The sequence below is a fragment of the Balearica regulorum genome, chromosome 3 (genome assembly GCF_011004875.1).
Source record: "Balearica regulorum gibbericeps isolate bBalReg1 chromosome 3, bBalReg1.pri, whole genome shotgun sequence".
NCBI classification, from domain to species: Eukaryota; Metazoa; Chordata; class Aves; order Gruiformes; family Gruidae; genus Balearica; species Balearica regulorum.
Genome location: NC_046186.1, coordinates 70659646 through 70680805, shown reverse-complemented (window position 1 = coordinate 70680805; position 21160 = coordinate 70659646). Strand labels below are relative to the sequence as shown.

Genomic DNA, 21160 nt, shown 5'->3' with positions numbered 1-21160 from the left:
CAGTAAATTGTACGTGCAGTTTGAATTTTCCACTTGCAGTGGAACACAACTCTTGTTTTGTGCAAAGGCTACCCTCTGGGAGCACATCCTAAAGAAATTAAGTTTATTGAACTGGTACTGCTCAGTTCTCCAATGGTCAGGCTTACTAGAGTCAGAAAGGAAAAAGCATATGGAGTCAATTACTCACGTCCCTTGCTCCCGCACACTTATTTCCACAAACCATTCCCTTTCTCAGACCCTGCTGAGGAGTTTCTCCATTTCAGAAGCCAGCCTAAAGCATAGGTAAAATTTGGACAAGTTTGGAAGGTACTGTGAAGCATACTTCATTCTCAATTAAAACAATGCAGCTCTTTTAAAGGAAGTCCCTGCATGAGATCTAGAAGCCCTCCGATACCCTTTCGATACAGCTGTTGGGGAAAGGTGTAGGAGAATGGAGTTACAACGGGGTTATGATAGGAAGTGCTTAAGAGGTACTGCAAGTAAATAAAGGGGTTGTAGAAGGAGCAGCTTGTTCATTAATACATTTACTGTTAAATTTCTAGTAATTTGTGGTAGAAAAATCCAAGCACATACTGATCTTTTTTGCAAGATCTGTACTACAGTTTCACAATAAGGTTTCTGAAAACAGAAAGCAATGAGAACACCGAGAAGCCACTTTGTTTTGCAAAAAGAACAGTGGCATATGTTGGTCTTGAAGTCATATAGAGATAATGGAAAGAAGAAGAAGGCATGACAGCATGGTAAGGGGCTACTATGGTCTTTGCCTAGGATAGAATATGGTGGGTTTTAGTAATGCAGGTAAGGTTTGCAAATGAGCATCAATGAAATCTTTGTATCATACATGACATATATTTGTGATTTTACATAATAAATATATGGAAAGTTTAAAAAAGTTTTATGCCATATTCCAAGCAATAGTTATCATCTTTCACCTGGGATTCCAGATGCTTGTGCTGATGGCTGCATGACTATTAATTGTACAAACAAATGTTAAGTATTGCTTTTGGTTTTAATAACCAAATATTAAAACTGCTAAATCAGAACTATTCTTGGAACTAAGTGAACATTATTGCTGTGGACTGCTAGATTCAACATTAATAATAGAAGTAACTTCTAAAATATGTATCTCAGTCTACAGGTGGATTATGTTACCTCTCAGTTATCTTTAACAGCTTTAAGCCAATGTAATTTTAAGAAGAAATTAGCATTTTGGGAAGAATAATTCTTTCATGTCTAATGTTTTCAACAAGGCTTTTTGAAACTCTTCATATATCAGAATGGTAAGAAGTACTTGTTGGATTTAGGGTAGAAATTGGAAGGAAGTATATACTGTATGGATACGTTCAGATTTCTGCTTTGAAAATCTTTAAAGGTAAAGTTATAAAACCGATCTGAAAACTACGCTAAGGTGTTAAGAGCTGTATTGGTGCTACGTTGGAACTGGGTGAAAATGTAGCACCTATTAAATGCACTATTATTCAAGTCAATATAGGTCATTATTGAAGTTTCACAAACATAAATCTTAGTGCTTCAGTACTGTACTACAGATCAGAAAAAAAAGAAAGCAAGGAACTGTCTAAAAGATTTCTAAAATGTCAGGGAAATTGATTGATTACTTATCCATCAAACATAACAACACATTAATAATGTTGTCTTGTGAAGATAACTAATATTAAAATTGGTCATCTATATGGTAGAAAAATCAGTGGAAAAAAAGAATTTTCTTTATGTGTCTTCATAGGTAGCATATGACTATGCACTTTGGTGTTAAGAGCTGTATTTGCCTTTGAGTAAACCATGTAACATTCCTATCTCTGAGCAATACTGCTGCCCTATATTCACGCGAAAAATGACTCTAACCATGTAATCACAGGTGATGCCTTCCTTCATTCCGTGTATATATGTCTGTACACGCTATACGTGCAAACATTGAAACACCTATGATGAGTGTAGACAGTATGCCAGAAACTGAAAAAATCTCTCCCTCTTGTATGACATTTTGTAAAACAACCTAACCAGATGCAAAAACATATCCCACATTTCCTAATTTACAAAATAGCCAGATCCATATGCTATCAATGCATACCTTTTTAGAATGTTCAGGCTGATTCAGCATTTTTTCAGCATCTTCCAGCCAAGCTTGTAGTCCTGCCACAGTGCTGCTATATCTGTCCCAATTAGCAATTACTTCTTCCAACATGCTTCTTACACTTCTCACCTCTACTGAGAGGTTCCTCCACTGTGCTGTTGTTTCATTCATGAATTTCATCACATTCTCAACTTCTTCCACTGAGATATGGGATAGACATTGAATATTTTGGTTCATTATTATTTCTGTAAAGCTTATTTTTATGCTATGCTTATCCACTCTCATTGGGGAATTATATTTTACTGCAAGTTCTATTTCAGTAGGCTTTTATATACATATGTTCAGTTCACAGCCCAATTTTAGTGCAAAATTATGACTGAGAAGTTAAACCTCTGAATTAAAGACTAAAGAAAGTACATAAAACTAGTGCTATATTGAAACAGTTAGACTGCGTATTCAAATGTGGTGTTCATTTCTAATCTGCAATAAAAGAAATCAAGAGAGAAAGTTTCCTTAAACAAGCAGAAAATAATAGAGATGTCTAATGTACAAACACATATTGTGTCTGCACTGAAAAGTATTGAATGAAATTCTGATCTTCCTTGCACCAACTTTAAAACCAAACTGCTGCTAATTTTTGCCATTTAATTTTTAGTATTTTCCTCATGGTAATAGAGGAACAAGTGTGTACTCATTGCAGGGGAAAAAAAAAAAAAAAAAAAAAGCCCAAACAAACAAACCAGAGAGAAGAAAAAGGACCCAAACCAATTCTGAGACTTCATAAAACATGCAGAATATAGATAATTTAAACAACATTTTTTAGCTAAGGTGTCTTCTAATTTGCACTGCTGTATCTGAATTCATGTAAGTGAATAGCTGCCCTCTGGAAAAGAATTTGTTATTGGATTTTTTAATAGCATTGAATAAATCTATTAATTTTATTCTTTGTAAGAATGACTGGTAAAAATGTTTACTTTTGTAAAATTTGAGTGTGACGATCATCAACTTAAATTTCACAGCAAAAAAAGATATCCATTTTCTCTCCACATCTGCTAACCACTTTAGGAGCTGCAGCAATCCTCCACAGACATTATTGTGTTATCTCCTCAGCAGAGATTAAAGTGATCTCATGTCTCTAACTGTTGAGGTCAAATATTGCCCTCATGCATTCTCACTGAACTCAGCAGTGTTCAGGAATTACAGGAGGCAGCTGTTGAATCAGCTGCATATTTTTCTCATGTATATCCTTACTTCACTTATCATTTGGGTTCTTCCTATAGGTTTTCACAGCTAGTGAAGAATCTTCAATAAATCAGGGGATACTTTTTGCTACTAGAACAATACTGGGACCAGCTCTCTGTGTGTCTTTTTCTAGTAAATGAAGTCAAGCCAGGGAGCATTTCCAGGCACCAGAACATGATCTTCCCAGCTCCCAGTTTGGTCTCTGGCACACTTTTGCCCTAAATCAACAACACTGAAACAATCCAGAAGTTAGCATGAGCCATGGATTTCTCCCATTAGGAAGTCTGAACACGAACACCTGCTTCTGGAGATTAAGAAATTTTAACAGCAGGAGGGCAGGCTGCTCCGTACAAGTTGGCTTCACGCTGGTACAGTTCATATGTGAAATTGCTACCAGAGGCTCTAGCCTCTCAGGTGAACTGCAATTGCTGTACAGCTCTGCTGCATGGAAGAAACAAATATTAGGAGATCTTTTTAGATCTTAGAGATTAAAATTATGTCCGCATGATGAAAGAAACATAGGCATTTACCTGAGCCATTTGCTTTGGCATACATTTCAGCTGCTCTTTTCAAGATCTGGTAAGTAACTTCATACTGCTCAAAGAACTTACTATTTTCAATAACAGACTGAAAAGAAAAACAAAATTACAACAGACAAAATAAAGATAGATATTAAGAATAAGGATAATTACAACAGGACAGTGATGATAACTTTTAACTTCATTATTCCTCCATTCACTTTTTTTCATCATTATAATATAATGTTTAAACTATCATCATTATAAAATAATATATACATCTCACCTTTTCAAACTAATGGTACAGCAGAGCGTCCCTTTACAAATACAGCTTATTTACTTTGAGTATGAAAAGTTTATTTAACATGTTCTTAGTCTGCTAGTTGCTGACTTGCTGAAACGCACTAGCATAAGACACTTTGAATGTGCAGAAACAGCAATTTACTTAAAAGTTATTTAATGGAAACTGTTTTACACTGAAATCTAAGTGGAATCATTTTAATAAAAGAGAAAATTTCATCCATATAGGTCACCACAAAAATCAAATCCAGTTAAACTTTAAAAATTGTTCCTGTATTAAGCCTTTGCAGAAAGGTAGGTTTCACTTTAAGAGATGAAAAATATTTAACTTATCCTTCAGTTTTTCTTTACCTCCTTTGTAATTGGTAAAAATAACATTAAGGAAACTCTGCACAAAGAGATGCTGCTTTTCCAAAGTGTGACACAGCATTTTTCCTTTGTGAGTGATGTTTTAGCTGCGTAATGTGTTATAGCGCAATGAATAATTTACCTGGAAATACTTTGGGTACAAAGTTATGGCTTTTTATCATTTATGCCTATTTATCCATGGCAAATGACACTGACTTTTTTTTACATGTCTTTCAGAAATGTTACTTCCTTTAAGTGCAATATATGATTATCTCTCTATATTATGCACGCATATTATACCTTGTGTTACTACTGTTAAAAAAGGGAGAAAACCCTGCTTTTTTACAGGGCTTTTATATTGCCTTACCCGATGTACTTATATACAGGTTTGGAATGGTTTTGTACCTTATACTACTTCTCATGCCTCCTTAGTTACAGATCTACAAAATTAAGGCAAGTACGTCTCACGTATATCTACACAAGCTTTGGAATGTCAGAACAGGTAAAATTCCATATGTACGAGCTAGATTTTGGTAAAACCAGGTTTCAAATGAGGTCAAAGTTCAATGTACTTTGAAGAGGGGAATTAGATTTTGTGTATTCATCAATCCACATTATATAGCATAAAAAACAGTTTTAAAAATTAATCTGCCAGCCAGTATATATCCAAAAATCTATATTAAAACCTTTTACAGTTGCTATGTCAAATCAACACAGTTATCTAGAAAGTAATTTAGAAATGTGTTTATAACCAAGGAAACTAGAAGTCAATGACAACCAGAATTTTTCTCTGCTCTACTATTAAAAAAATACCTGGCATGTATAAAGAACTACATGCTTTACCATGAATTACGTGACAAACTCTGACTTTCACTTTTGCCAAACCCATGCATATAGAAATTTTACCCTGAACCAAAACCTGCAAGGCTTCATATGAGAAAGTAAAAGACTGTATCAAACCACTGATATAATAGTGATCTCAAGAGCAATTTGAAATATTTTCAAAAATTAAATATAGACATTTTACTGATTAAAATTGCTTCCCATCTGACAAGATGCTTTAAAGAAATTATCTAGCCTTTTTCGTATATAGCATGTGGTACTAAAGAAGTGTTAATACAGCAATGCCAAAACACAGTTCTGTGGGTTAAAATCCATGGATAACTGTACTCAGTATCTCCATTACAGCTGACACTTTGGTACAGTATGTTTTTCAGGTTGATGGTGTACAGTTTGTGCTGACCTTTACTTCTGGTATATGACAGACAGTTGAAAAAAAGATGGGATAAAGTAACAACAACCGCATTTATTTTTAAGGTAGAGTACATAAATATTTTCCAGGCATATGTTCTATCCAGACCCTAACTACGCATGTTTCTAGAATGCTGACATTGCTCAGTCTGCTTTGGCAGACAAACAAACTTACATTTTTATCTCCTACTAATATAGTCACTGACTATAAGGTACCGACTACAGCTTTCCTACGTAAGACTCTTAATTTACTGGAAGAATAACACTTGGCTCTTGGTCCTAGACAATTGCTCCCAGGAAAGCCAAAGCAAATCAAGTCTCTTTCCATCCCTGGACCCCTTGAAGGATCCAGAAGTGAAGGCCATCAGGAATGAAACTGAGCTCTATTTATCTTCTTGGCCCAATTTATTCAATTTGATGGGATGCAGTTTCATAAATGATGCAAGGAAGCATTTGCTTTCCCCTAACAACCATCTCAGCATTAGTGGTCTGTAGCACAAGAGGAATTGAGGCAATTGCAAAATAACATACAAATTCACCACTTCATGATAATTTTAAAGAAAAAATAAGGAAGTGATATAAAATAAAACCCCCAAAGTCAAGCTATCCACTTCCTCATTATTTCCCTTGTCACTTTTTAGTAGTTTTTGTGACAGTCTAAATACAGTCCATATACAAATGGACTATAACTCCTAGCTATTGCACATCAGTCTCAAGCAAACTATGTTATTTTAAATAATCATCTGAATTTTGCAAAGCTTGTCTAAAACAAAGCTTAACTCCCAAATTTTTATGTGTCCCTAACTGCTAAAATTTAAACATAGAAAGGGAACAAGGTGAACATGTTTTCAATTCTAACTTTGTAGAGGAACTTTACTGAGTTTGAAGTTTTCTTCCAAAGCACTAAAAACTCTCATGCTGTGGGAGTATCAATAACTTTCATCAATAACCAGTGTCCTGGCTCTGAATGGTTCTATAACTGTATGAATTCCTTCAAAACTGAATTTTCCTGTACATTTTTTGTTGTATGGATTAGATATAAGGGGAAAAAATTATTTAGCCCAGCCCTGCTTTTGAAAGAGTCCCTCACACCCTAATGTAGAAGTGAAGCAGTGGTACCATTCTACCAGCCACTTGGCACAGCAAGTGTGGATTTAACAAGATACAGCAGCATAAGACTGAAAGGGGACATATAAATGAGTATTTGTAAGTCAATAGCCTCTGTTTCTTAACATGATATATTGGATGCTGGAGCAATCTCTTTCCAGAACAGAAACAAAGTAATAGGTTTAATATACTAATGCTGACCAGGAAAAGAAAAATAATTCTTTAAAAGAATACAATGACTCCCCTTTCAGTACAATATATTGAACTAATACACAGAGGCAGCATAACTTTTTTTTTTTTCTTCATTTCGAAGACTTTAAAAGAAAGTACTGTGGGGGACCGCATGCCAAAAACCTCCTCTGTCTCTACACTTAATCTGTGTATAGTCACTATAAAGTGCATCTATGCAGTTTTAAAAAAAGATGAAATTAAGTTCTTTGGAATTGCTATCTAAGGTAAGTAAAAATGTAGGATTTGGAACCACCAGATATGCTTGATAAGTTGATGGTTGGACAGTTAGCAGCTGGGACCTTATTTCTGTTTTTGAAGAGATGACCCAAAGAGAATAATTTTCATTTTTAGGCTTTTGACTAAAGTTCCTCCATGGGGAAGACAGATTCACCTCTGAAAAGATATTCCATAATAATGCAGTCATAAAGTTGATGACTGGCAAGTCTCATTTCTGTTTCTGTTCTTATATTCATTTCCAGCAATCTTAAATATTAATATTTTGCAAATATACAAAAAAAGATGACAACTCCAACTTACAATGTAATTTTGAAGAAGTAGTTCCACTGACTCTCGCCTTCCATATTTGATAATCCATGATTTTAACTTTGATTCTGCAAGGACTAAGAGTGACAGTAGACGGTACTTCAGTTCCAGAAACTCCATCTTCAACAGATGGAGCTCAGATGAAGAGACAACAAAATTAAACCTATAAAATGAATCACACTGTAGTAAAATACAACAATATTCATTTTTACAGGACAGACTGTAAGCTTTAGTTACAGTTCAGATATTTTTCTAATCTTTCACCTAATTCAGAGTCTACAAACATTTAATTATGAATGATGATCATTCTGATGACTGCTCCTGAATAGCAAATTAATTACATTTCTGTTTATCCATGGAAATCATCAGTTTACATCTGTTACTAAGTTTTGCAAAGTCATTTTTCTTTTCTTTTTTCACATGCATCTCAGCTGTTGTTACATAACATTTCTTCCAGGGACAAGTAATAACAGGATCAATGTAAAAAAGTATTCCCTTCCAAACCCCATATCTTATTTTGCTTCTCATCAATCTTTAAAGCATCAGGCTTTTTGGTATATTTTTATGTGTATTCTAGGTTTTTTCTTCCAACATTTTCATGCTTGCCACTGAGAAACACAATTAGGCAGTGATTTCTACATGAACAGATAAAAAAGCAAACAAGTTCCGTTTCATTCACAGAGGATTTTTGTCTCAGATTGAAAGCCTTACCTCTCTGCCATATCCTCTAATTGGTCAGGTGGAACAGGCACTCCGTTAACAGACCTGGCCCCGTGGATCTCATGGAATGCTTTTTTGTGACCATCTATGTTTTTCAGCAGATCCTGATTTGATTTTAAGAGAGAGAGATTGAGAGAGGGGGGGAAGAGGGGGAGAGTGGCAGAGAGAGAGAGAGAGAGAAGGCTCACAGTAGGCTATCTAACTAATAAGCACAATTTTAAGCCTGCACTGATGACTCAATGTAGTTAACTATTTGATCATGCTCTCGCATTTGCATGCAAGGTTATGCATACCACAAAAGCATTTACATCAACTCGAACATTTACATAGGGAAGCCCCTTATAAGATGCTCTGCTAAAGCTGTGTCTAACAATTATGGAAGATTTTAAAACAGAGGATACACTGCAAAGGTTAAACAAAACAAGAACTTTTAACTGTATTAAATAATCCCTGAAATGCAGTCTGTGAATACTCTAACATCACAACAGCATAATCTTACTAAATTTACTCTTTACATCTTTATAACAGATACTAACCTTTATGTATAGCATAGATTCATTTTTTCAGCAACTAATCTACTCTTCTATATATAGGCAGAAGATCCATAGCTCCTTATTTAAGTACATATTCAATATTTAGCGAACTTTTCACTCTCTCGACATCAAAAGATTTCAGGATCATTCTCTCTATATTACACAAATGAATGCAGAATGTGGTACCCGACTTGTGTTCCTGTGATAAGAATTCTACCAGCAAAAACCTTACAGCAGAGCATATTTCAACTGTAACTAAGCAACACCGCTCCAAACGGCTTCCTGGAGATTACATATTAAAATGAATGACTGGCAGTAGTCTTTGAAGAGATACCATAACAATAACACATCAAGTCCCTGGCGGCTGAGAGGACACAGAACAGTGGGTATTTTACCGCATACAGACAGGTCCTGGCACAAAGTGGTCAGAAGCCTATTAGCAAAAGCAATAATACAAGGGTCCTCCTTTCTCACCTGGGTGGACAAAATGCAGGCTTGTGTACTGATCACAGACGCCGATTTATTCCTATGTGCTGAAGAAGGGTTTCTCCCCAGTCAACGCCCAGTACTTGCACAGCAGAAATGAATGGTAATTCACTGGCTCAGCTCACCGAATGATCCCACCATCCCCATCAACCCACCTATATTTGCATTGGCACTTCAGCCAACACCTTGTTGTGAAGAGAAATGAGCTAGGCTTTCTCAGATGCAAGTGATGCACTGATTTTACTATGGCAAAAACTCCACTGAGGGTATTCTGTGACTAACATGCTCTCACATAAAAGACTTGGAACAAGTATCTCAGCTAGCTGCATCTGAGATCTTGCCAGATGAAAAAGGGATGCCCCTAACATGCACTGGCAAGTTAAAATAAAACCCAGTAGTTTCATCCAACATCAACTGGACACCCATGAAAACTTTTATATAGTGTCTCATAAAGTGAAATCCTGCTCTGCAAAATAACCTTCAACAAGCACAGACGTTGTCCTTAATTTCTAGATCTTGGTGGCAATATTCAATTTATATTAAAATAAACTTAAGTCCTTGCCTGATTCCATGAAGGTTTCTCCAAATAAGCTGGTGTGGTTTGTACTGGCTTGAAAATGGCCATAAGCTATAAAGTTCACTAAAATAACCCATTGTCAGATGAGACAAAGATATAGAGAAAGTGATGATGTTATCTGAGCAAAACCATAACAAACAAATCCCAGCAACTTCCTAGGAAACAAGGACTCAAAAACCCCCCACTAATGCATTTCTGGCACTATCCTATAGCACATTAGGACTCGTCAATGCAAATCTGAGCGACAAAACAAGCTCCAGGAACAGATATAATTACACATGCTTCTCTTGAAGCTTTCCCCATCCCAATCCCATGGGAAAACTCCCCTGGCACAGATTAACCTAAATCAAAGTTTATTTGTTGGCATAGAAATCCCTCACCACAGCATTTCTGATGCAAAGAAAACAGAGTTTGGGACACAGTCTTTTGTGTTTCTTATGAATGTATCAAAACGAGGTCTGTAGTGCTCACTTTATAAGAACAAGAAAGTGTTTGACTTGCTTTTTTTAAACAAATGTCAAATCTTTTGAATCTTGAAACATTTGATGTTAACAAGAAAGCTAATGAAATTTAGCATTACAAGAGACTAGACCTTGAAAGAAAATGCTGTCTTCCCCATAGATTTTAATATTGTTTTGATAAAATTTTATTAGCCTCCACTTGTTAGAAGAGTTGTCACTGTCCTAATAAAGAGTAATCAGAAGACCCAGCTGATCTTCCAGATAAACTATCATCGTCAGTCACAGCTGTTCCAAGATGACCATGAAACTTATCAGCTTTTCATTATATGGCATTACTTTTTATTAAAAAAACCCACCCATATCCAAACCACAAGAAAATAACAAAGCTACAATCAAGTTTTAAAATACTAGCAATAGAGAAAAAAAAAAACCAATATAAAATACAGCCTTACTGCCACAGCCTTTCTCTAAACCATCTTTTTCCTTTCTCTATCATATTTACTGGTTCAGTTTCTTTTATCATCTCACCAACAATTTCTTTCTGCATTTTTCTCATATATATTACATAAATGCACAGACAAACCTCACAGTTTTGATTTTAAATGAGAACTTGGGCTCAGTAAAGAGTAATGGCAAAGGTATTTAAATTCATCCGGCAAAGTTTTGTGTTTACCACGGCAGAGGGGACTTCTCATGCTATTTGTCATCACAACACTATGAAAATTCACTTCATTCTGTGTTTTTCCCCAGTGCACATCACCTGCACTGACTATTAGCGCACTTAGTACGTTTGCTCCCTTTCTCCTGTTTCACCTGATCAGTTCATATCGGTTGCACAATGTACCCAACTTATGAGCTCCCAATGGAATTTTATCCAACATAAATCCTAGAATAGGGGAACGATTAAAATGTTAATGCCTGATATCTTTCAGATAGAAGAAGCAGGAACATTCAAACACAATTTTGAATATTGCTTGTAAAATACACAGATAACACAGTTCAAGTCATCACTAAAAGACACCTAGCTTTAGCTACCATCAAGATGGCACCACACACAGAAACGAGAAATAATAATCTTTCTTTGTATAGTATGGGTCATTTACATCTTCGGAAATGATACAACATAACGCACAGATGAATGCATGTAGATCTACCTTATGTTGCTCAAGCTTCCGGTGTATTGTATTCGCTGTTTCCTCATGAGCTTGCTGAATAGCTACTTCTTCCCTCAGAGCAGCCTCTGCTCTATAGAGCCAAGCACCTATGGTACCCAAAGGTGCAGGAAGAGATTTATCAAGGTGTATGTGCCAATCAAGTAGCTAGGAAATAAAAGTAAAAGGGTTTAACTTCCTTCCTTGCTTAATTATGCAAACAAGTATCTTGAGAAAAATCAGACTTTATGCTGTAAGAGCAAAGCCCCACATAACAGAGTATGTTTGAGACGCAAACCTAGGTATATTACTTCACATTAGTTCTGAAATTATAGCATTCTCACAGGCAACAAAATCTCTGTAAGGATTCGTTGATGCATCTATTTGCCTTCCAGAATGGTAACTGAGTTACAGAACTGACCACATATAAACTGGAACAACTGACGAGCTAAAGATCTGGAATTTCATCAGTTAATAAGCACAGGAAGGCAGGTGAGACCACCTTCCACCCAATGTAGTTTATTTCACGCTCTTGCATAAAATCTTTCTATCTCTATTTTGAACATATTTTCTATGAGTCTCAAAGGACTGTGGCACTGAGAACATAGCAGTAAAATACCATGTCTTATTGGCAATCCCTGTTACAGGAATGACAAATAATGAAAGTTATGTCAAAACTCCAGAATATTTTTAAACAGATCCTCTGTTAAATAGATGACATTTTAAAAAATCCATGAATATATACTGAGTAATAATGATTTAATAACTTCTTATTTGGGACAAAAAATATAACTAGCTTAGGATTTTTCATTTAATTATTAAAAAATTACGATTACAAATACTAATATTAATTTATTACTATTGCTACCAGGTCAAAAATAGCATTAAAGCCTCATTTATAGATAAAGTATTCAGTATTACACAGAAACTTTTTTTAGTTATATTAAAAAATGTTATATTAGAATTTCTCAGATAACTAGCAATTTACATTAAAAAAATGCATTTCGAAGGGGCATTGTGCATGTTTTTATTTTTATCAACAATTTTTTGAACTTGGCTAAGCACTGTTAACACACTTTCAAATAAAGGGAAACCTCAAAGTATAGTCCTTTTCTTAAAGTTCATATTCTGTATTTTAGCAATATTAAAGAAGATAGTGCAGTAAATGTTCTCAAAACAAAATAAACAGGGCTAGAAATCTGGTCCATTTTTAGGTTTCTAATGCCTAATAAAATCAATAGTAAATAGGAGTCTAAATGATTTTAAATTCTCATCCTTCATTTAATAAAAAATATATAGAATAATAATTTTCAACTTACCCTGGAAGAAACTCTGTCCCATGCTTGCTTCACCATAGCTTGATCAAGTGATAATTTACCATCTTTCCTTAATGACTGGGTTGCAAGTTCAATCTGTTTCCTTTTTACCTCATATTGTACTCTGAAATGCTTAAATGACTGCAGAAAGAGAAAATCAAATCAATGTAGTACAGAGTCAGAGAATGAAATTCTTAGACATTTATGGAGTACTACAACCTACAACAATTTTGTACTGATAGAAGTCCTAATCCTTCCTAAAGAGAGCAGCAGTAAACTTGTATATTTACACTGAAATGCATTTTATGAAAGGCTTTAACAGACTGTGGAATCCTCTAGGGAGACATAGGTAGGACTTTTGTATTTCCCTTCAGTTATCAGATGCCTGAACCCTATATGAAAAGAAATAATAATTGATCAGCTAAACTATCAAATGGATTAAATGCTACCTGGGGCAGACAGTGACTACTTTTAGAGAACAGCCAAGCTTCAGGAGAAAATTTGGGCCAAAATTTATATTGCCGATTTAGACATTAACCTCTCTGAAAGGGGTGAAAAATGAAGCTCTAAGCCCTGTCCTCTCCACCTGTCACCTCACCCAGCCTTCAGTCATACCTCCTATCTGAGCTATATCACGCAGGATCTGGAAGGACTGCACAGACACATGCTCACTTCTAACTGGGACAGTCCTTCTTCACACTGCTAGAAAAAGCTCTGTGTTAGGCAAACCATCTGTGCACTGTTCTACATGGCAAAGCTGGAGCTGACTTTATAATTCTGCCACCGATAAAAGGCAAGACAGTTTGTGTCCTTATTTCTTTAAACTACAGTATATTCACTTGCATATATACAGATTGCATAAACTACTGCAGTACACGTTACACATAACGATGACAATAATGTCTTATCGTACAAAATTTTCTCTACTACTTACCTGGTATTTCTCCTGTAAGCTTGTTTCTGCCACCTGTGCTCGGGCTAAGTCTCTTTCAAATTGTTCTGCCCACACTTTTAGGTCTCTCAGCACCAGTCTGTCTTCCTTCTATGATTCAGTACAATCACACACAAAAAACCCCATTGCAGTATTAGTAGAGATGTCAGGTACAGTCCAGAAATTAACATCTCTCTAGCAAGGTCATTAGTTGTAGTGGAAGCTGATGGAATATCTGGGCCCAATACTCTCATCACTTATCTTCAGATGGTCTAACTGAAAAGCACTTCCTGACTATACGAGGAGAATTCGGCATCTAGACCTGACTCTTACAGTGGTGAAATCACAACAATATGGGACTTTGTAGTGCCAGAGATACTACTTGCAGTTCTCATCTGATGCTAAATTAACACAAAGTCCTTTAAATATACCTCACCAGTTAATTTTAGTCCTCCGCATATTTGCAGAGTCAATTTTCAATAAAACTTAATTGAGCTGAGACAGGCTGATTTTGTCATCGTTTGTCACCATTTTATTATCTGGTCTGCTATTGCTGAAAAGAAAAAAAAAAAGTTATTTTCTGAGTGACTTCAGGGCAATCCTTGACATCAAGCTCCAAGTTCAGAAGTCAGCAAATATTTTGATAGAGAATGTTTTAACATGGAAAATGAAAATAAAGAAAGAAAACCCTATTTATTCAGTTTCTTTTCCTTCTATGCCATTTTTATGACTTTGAAGAACAGCATATTTGTTTTACAGTTTTGCTTTAACACTTCAGTCTGTCATGGCACTGGTGCTTTGGAAGGCTGCAAAGTTCTCTGCAGAAATCAGTGACCTGGCAGTGAATAGAAAAATACTAACAGGAAATCTCAGGTCTATGAGCATGTTATAGGAGAAGGTTAGCAGCAACAGTAAGTTTTTTTGTGCACTGTGTAAGCAGGCTAATAAAGTGTCTGCCTCAGATACCCAACCACTGAACCATATGTTAATCAGAAGCTAGTCTTTGAAACCATAGAAGCCATATAATTGTAAAATTTGTCAGAAACAAATCTATCACAGTGAAGAGATGCAACACCACACCTAAAATGAGTGATTAAGTTTCAAGCATTACATGAGAGAAGAAAAACTGGACCGTGTGATAAGAAAGAATAGCCACTGACTGTATTTAAGAAACAACGTACTTCCTTTTAAGAAAAGATTCTAACCTGGGAAAGGAGCCAATTATGGTTCCTTTCTTTGAAAGCTGCCTCAAATACGTAAAATATAACTTCCAGTAATAATTTTAAAAGCATAGAGCTATTGCTTCATTTCAGTTGAGGAGAGGGCAGGATCCTCAGACAGGAAAGAAACACTTCTTTGATGTATTTCTACTAATCCTCTTACTGATCCTCTTCTCAAAACAGTGGTAGTTGGTTGGACAGAATCTTTGTCGGCGACATGGACAGTGGGATCAAGTGCACCCTCAGCAAGTTTGCCAACGACACCAAGCTGTGTGGTGCAGTCGACACGCTGGAGGGAAGGGATGCCATCCAGAGGGACCTTGACAGGCTGGAGAGGTGGGCCCGTGCGAACCGCATGAAGTTCAACAAGGCCAAGTGCAAGGTCCTGCACGTGGGTTGGGACAATCCCAAGCATGACTATTGGCTGGGTGAGGAATGGATTGAAAGCAGCCCCGAGGAGAAGAACTTGGGATTGTTGATTGATGAGAAGCTCAACATGAGCCGGCAGTGTGTGCTCGCAGCCCAGAAAGCCAACCGTGTCCTGGGCTGCATCAAAAGAGGTGTGACCAGCAGGTCGAAGGAGGTGATCCTGCCCCTCAACTCTGCTCTGGTGAGACCTCACCTGGAGTACAGTGTTCAGCTCTGGGGTGCCCAATATAAGAAGGACATGGACCTGTTGGAGCAAGTCCAGAGGAGGGCCACGAAGCTGATCAGAGGGATGGAGCACCTCTCCTATGAGGACAGGCTGAGAGAGTTGGGATTGTTCAGCCTGGAGAAAAGGCGACTCTGGGGAGATCTAACTGCAGCTTATCAGTATCTGAAGGGGCCTGCAGGAAAGCTGGAGAGGGACTGTTCATGAGGGAGTGTAGTGACAGGACAAGGGGTAATGGGTTCAAGCTGAAGGAGGGTCGATTTAGATTAGATGTTAGAAAGAAATTCTTCACTGTGAGGGTGGTGAGGCACTGGAACAGGTTGCCCAGAGAGGTTGTGGATGCCCCATCCCTGGAAGTGTTTAAGACCAGGTTGGATGAGCCTTTGGGCAACGTGGTCTAGTGGAGGGTGTCCCTGCCCATGGCAGGGGGGTTGGAACTAGAGGATCTTTAAGGTCCCTTCCAACCCAAACCATTCTATGAGTCTATGAATTTGCACAACAGATTGTGCAAATATCACATGTATTATATCTGTTAACTCACTAGGTGAAGTCTTAGCTGGGTAGCTGCAGTGAGGTTAACACGATATTAGAGCAGCTGTGCTGGGACAAAGTTCACTATAGCCCACACTCCTGTCTTCTGACACTCACCAAAAGCTGCTACCTTAGAAACAGTATAGGACACACATGACATTTCCCTGCTCCAGCTATTTGTAATGCTGGGATTTCCTTGACTGCACATAGTGTCCCCAGAAGCAAAAACTCCTAGTGCTTCCAACTTCTCAAATCATTCAAATCTAGAGAAGGAGAATACAATTCCTACTCTTCTGGTCTGATAGATGGCTCTGTGTGTGGAAAAACAACATCGAGATTCTTTGGGATAAACAGCAAAGCCAGGACTACACCCCTGTGAGCAGAAGAATATAAGAAGAAAGAATTCTTAACTCATTCAGCCATCAAAAAAGAAATTTGGTATTAAATGCACTCCATTCCTTAGAAATAACTTTAGCAAGACTATTGAGATCTCTCTTAATATTTAGCTGTCGGGTCCATAAAGGCAATACTAAACTATGCATCTTAATGTATTGCAAAAATCCAACTAACCAAAACTTTAAGTACGATATTCTTGAAGTCAGGAAGAGAATGTGTGTCACAACATTGTGTATACTACTTTTAGTTCACGCTATAAATTCAGTTTTGCAAAACATTGGCTTTTATTCCTCTATGGCTCCCATTCTCATTGTTGAGAAGCACCTCCTTAAGATAAGTCTTTGCAAGACCACCATCTGTGTGGCTGCAACTGTTCATAGAGCAATGTGAGAAAAAAATAGGTATTTTGCAAGATTACTGTCAACATAGCTAAGAAATTCAATAATGGCTAAAACTGGGTCTGACCAAATCTTTTTCAGATAGAATATCACCAGGATCAAGAACACCTCTATGGTACCTGAAGATAAAGAATACAGGAAAAGCCACACCTCTCAAATCACCTACCATTTCTCTGACATTAAGTGAAAAGACAGAGTTAACAGGTGGCATTGAGTCTTCTGTGATTTTTTTTTTTTTCCTATTTAGTTAGACAATTATTTGTTTACTTTGTTTAATTGCAGAAGATGTAGGTCAGTAAGTGCCTAACCGAATGCTGTTAAAGGCATTGTGCAACAATGCGTCAAGGGCATTTTATTTATTTATTCATACATTTCACAGGTTTCCAGTTTAGCGCATCACTTATCACCTGCAAACTGGGTTCTGTGATCCTCAGTTGATACAAAACATTTTAAAGCCTCAGTTTGGGTAACTGACATAAAAGATTCACTTTCTTAGACACCAAGGCACCTGTCACCAACACCCCCCAGGTTTAATGAGCTAGCATTCTTAAAACAAGACTTTCATTAGTGCCTAGTGGTTCTTACTCTTAGTTAAAAAATATCAAAAGCATATTCGTAGACATATATAAACTATTATTTAAAGCCTGCACATCTGAAGTAGCATACAGATCAAAAATGCATAAACCATCAAAAAAAGTTATCTAGGATAATTATAACTATTTTTGCTTTCCCCCACTATGAGGGCTATTGATCTCTGATCCCATTTATTTCAATCTATGACTTATTTTCTGCATTCTACTTCCAAAGAGTATTTTAAAGTATTTATCCTGACACCATTCTATGAATATTCACTGATTTGCAGAGATGAACAGCACTGGAGCACTCAACTGCCAAAGAATATCAACGAAGGTAATTAGAGAAAAGTGTTTATGAGTTCCAATATGAGGTGGTACAATTTAAATTTACAAAGAAAGTTTTGAGCCCAGACTAAAAGTCAAAACATTACTTCATTAACTGATATGCCAGAGTTAATTTGAAAATTACATAATACAGAATACTTTGATGTTTGAAAAGCTAAAAATACACATCTGTGTTTCATGAGAAATTTAATTATGGACTGGAAAAAGGAGTACTTTGTTGCGTTCTCTAATATGCAATTATATACCAGGCGACCTGTTCAAATTCTCAGGCACAGGCAGAATAGAATTTGCAAGTATGGACTTTTAAACGTAAAAAAATTGACACCTGTTTTTCAGGGATGTTGAACTATTGTATTGCCTATGTGCTGAGAAAATCAAGTCCCTTTAAAAATGTTGATACACTAATTCAATTAATTATGCTATTCCTTTTGAAAAGTCTGGCTTATATATATATATATATGTCTTACTGGATGTATATGTGTACATGTGCAACTGAAACACGTTCACTGACAACAGTATCACAGATGCAAGGTGAACGCTGAGCCAAGCATCAGCTTCAGGGATGAGCTGTTAATGCCCATCTGTAAAAGTACACAGTAAATCACTGGAAGAGCTCAGGAAGTTATTTTTATAGTTGCGGCTCAGGAAATTCTTCTTACATTGGGGAACTTTGTTGGCATAAAGATGTTGGAGGTGACAGGATTATCTTCTGAATTACTTGCTCATCAGAGCATAAGAGGAGAAAGACTTTACATCAGAAATACTTTGAAGGAGAGTACTTCCTCTGTGGTTATTTATAGCAAGATAAAGAAATTGAGAGATTTTACCACTTCAAATCTTCACTAGCTTAAGCAGCAATGCACTGGGACTGTGTAAAGCTAAGAATGTACAACAAGGTCCCATTAAAGCTGCCCAAACTTGCTTGAATGTGTTGCGAAAATGGGAATAATTCTATCAGTATTAATCTTCAACTCTTATCACTAGATAGATATACATGAGATGGACCCTTGATCATACTGACTTGAAAATAACCTATGGTTTATATATTTAAAAAAACCCAACCCCCACACAAAAATGTGTGGAGCCAAGGTAATTAACTGGATCATGTCAAACTATGAACACTATTGACTGACTGCAGTCACACTTGTTATATTTTTTATAATATTTTCACTTCTGCAGTCTTCCAGTTTCACCTCTGAATGTTCAAATACTCGGTTAGATTTCTGAACTTCTCTCAGTTAAGACTAGACAATTATAAGTATCTAATTGTCCAAGATGATGAAAAAAGTATATTTTTAAAAAACATCATAGTTTATGTGAAAAAAGGAGCCGTCCATATCATGCAATAACACATGAATGCTCTCTTCTTCCAACCCACAGTTCACATGCATCATTTACATAATCATATGTACAATCTAGCATCTACTCTATAAACCTAGACATACAAAAATATCCATCTAAAATAAGATGAGTAGAAACATCAATCTGTAATCTATTTTTTCCATGTTTATATTTATACTTAAGAAAATCCAAAGCATGGTTTGAGATTTATTATAGGAAAGTTGACTTGCTTTTCTATAATATTTCTGTGAAATTATTTGCAAAATTAAGCATTAGGCTGTTAGGATCAGCTCAGGTAAGAAGGTAGACTTAGAGTCATTATGTTTAGCTATTTCCTTTTTGGGAAAGATTAACGTAAGGCTAGCAAACCAATGTACATAAACCCACCCAAAATCTTAAGTAAAACAAGATAAAAACAGATAACAAGCATGAAAGGTCCGATTCAAGCAATTATTCTGGAGCGTATTACCCTTACCTTAAATTTCATAAAAGAAATGACAAAAGTTGGGATTGCTTGAAGTTCCTAGTGATATGAAACAAATGGGAAAACAAGAAGAAGGAAAAAAAAAAAAAAAAAAAGAAGCAAATAAAATAAAGCAAAGCAGGCAGAAAGTCCAGAGAGAACAATAAAAGAGCCACATGTGTAAGAATACAAGATGTACTTAAAACACTATCAAGTTCTTTTGTCTGTATCATACCTAGTGAAGTAGTTTTCATATTAGATCTGATTTCCAGATTACTAGTCACTACATGATTCATTTTATCTGGAAAAACAGTTACTTACCTTAGAGTAACTGTGATTCTTTGAAATGTGTTGACCACACAAGTTCACATATGTGCATGGCTGGTTCATGCATGAGATACTAGATCCCTTTTAATTCTGGAAATGCACATGCAAATAGCTGTTCCCTCTGACCACAAATAAGGGATAAGCTTCCGTCATTACTCCACTTCTTCCACTGCAAATTCCTTATAAACTAAGCATTTAATCAGGAGGGAAGATGAACAGGAATTTGTGTGGACAGCACATCTTGAGGAAACACAGTGGCAGCTGAGTTGGCTAGAGGGCAGGGAGAGAGGATTAGAAATCTTCCCCCCCAGACCATCAAAATCCACCCAGACAGACTGCACTCTGAAGTAGGATTCCTCTAACTAAATGTAGGCATCTGCAACTGAGATAGATAGTCACTCTTTCAGTTCTTTTGGACAGATAGAAAAAAACCAAAACAGTTGCATCCAGCATCTACTGCCCAGCTCACCCCATTCTACAGCAGGCACTCAATACATGTCAGATGGAATACACCCTAACGGTGCTTAATTTTGGAAAATAAGAAATTAAGAGTACCCCAGGAGTTTAAGGGATAAGAGTCTTGCAAGGTTATCTCTCCCAGGTAGCTGGATTCTTCTATTCTGTGACACATATTTCCTTATACTAGACTTTAGGGGGAAGACAGAGAGGCTAAGAATAGGGGCATTATACCAGTCATAAAAATATAAAGCATGTCTGGATTTCTTTTTAACCAACTGCCAACAACATTTTGTCGATCATTACCTAAGGGCAGGATTCATTTGAGGCAGTTTTAACTCTGTTGAAATACTATGCAACACAAACTTTCAGAAGACAGTTTATTTAGGACACCATCTTAAGAAAGATGCCATCTGGAAAAGTGTCAATCTCTCGCTGATTACAGGGAGTGTAAGCACCTAGCTTTTAGATTCTTAAAGATGGATGAATTCTGTCTTAAATAAACTAACCAAATAAAGCAAAATTCCTAAGGAAAGCTTTATGGTGGACATGGGTACTCCAGGTCAGCAAAAGGGAAGAAAGAGGCAATAGGTCGTGTTCTAGCTGGCACTGTTAGCTCTGGTGATCAAAATGGCATCCAATTCACTGATGT

The 21160-nt window shown here is 36.5% G+C and overlaps 1 protein-coding gene across 1 annotated transcript in view; it reads right to left on the bottom strand.

The window, feature by feature from the left end:
• The window catches only part of SYNE1 (spectrin repeat containing nuclear envelope protein 1), a 308461-nt gene that overhangs the window by 210652 nt on the left and 76649 nt on the right, over positions 1-21160 (bottom strand). The window contains exons 10-17 of the mRNA XM_075748397.1: positions 19738-19785; positions 13808-13915; positions 12877-13014; positions 11561-11725; positions 8341-8453; positions 7624-7792; positions 3862-3958; positions 2087-2289 (exon numbers count right to left, since the gene is read on the bottom strand). Coding sequence (XP_075604512.1) covers positions 2087-2289; positions 3862-3958; positions 7624-7792; positions 8341-8453; positions 11561-11725; positions 12877-13014; positions 13808-13915; positions 19738-19785 — 1041 coding nt within the window. The remainder of the gene's footprint in view (positions 1-2086; positions 2290-3861; positions 3959-7623; positions 7793-8340; positions 8454-11560; positions 11726-12876; positions 13015-13807; positions 13916-19737; positions 19786-21160) is intronic.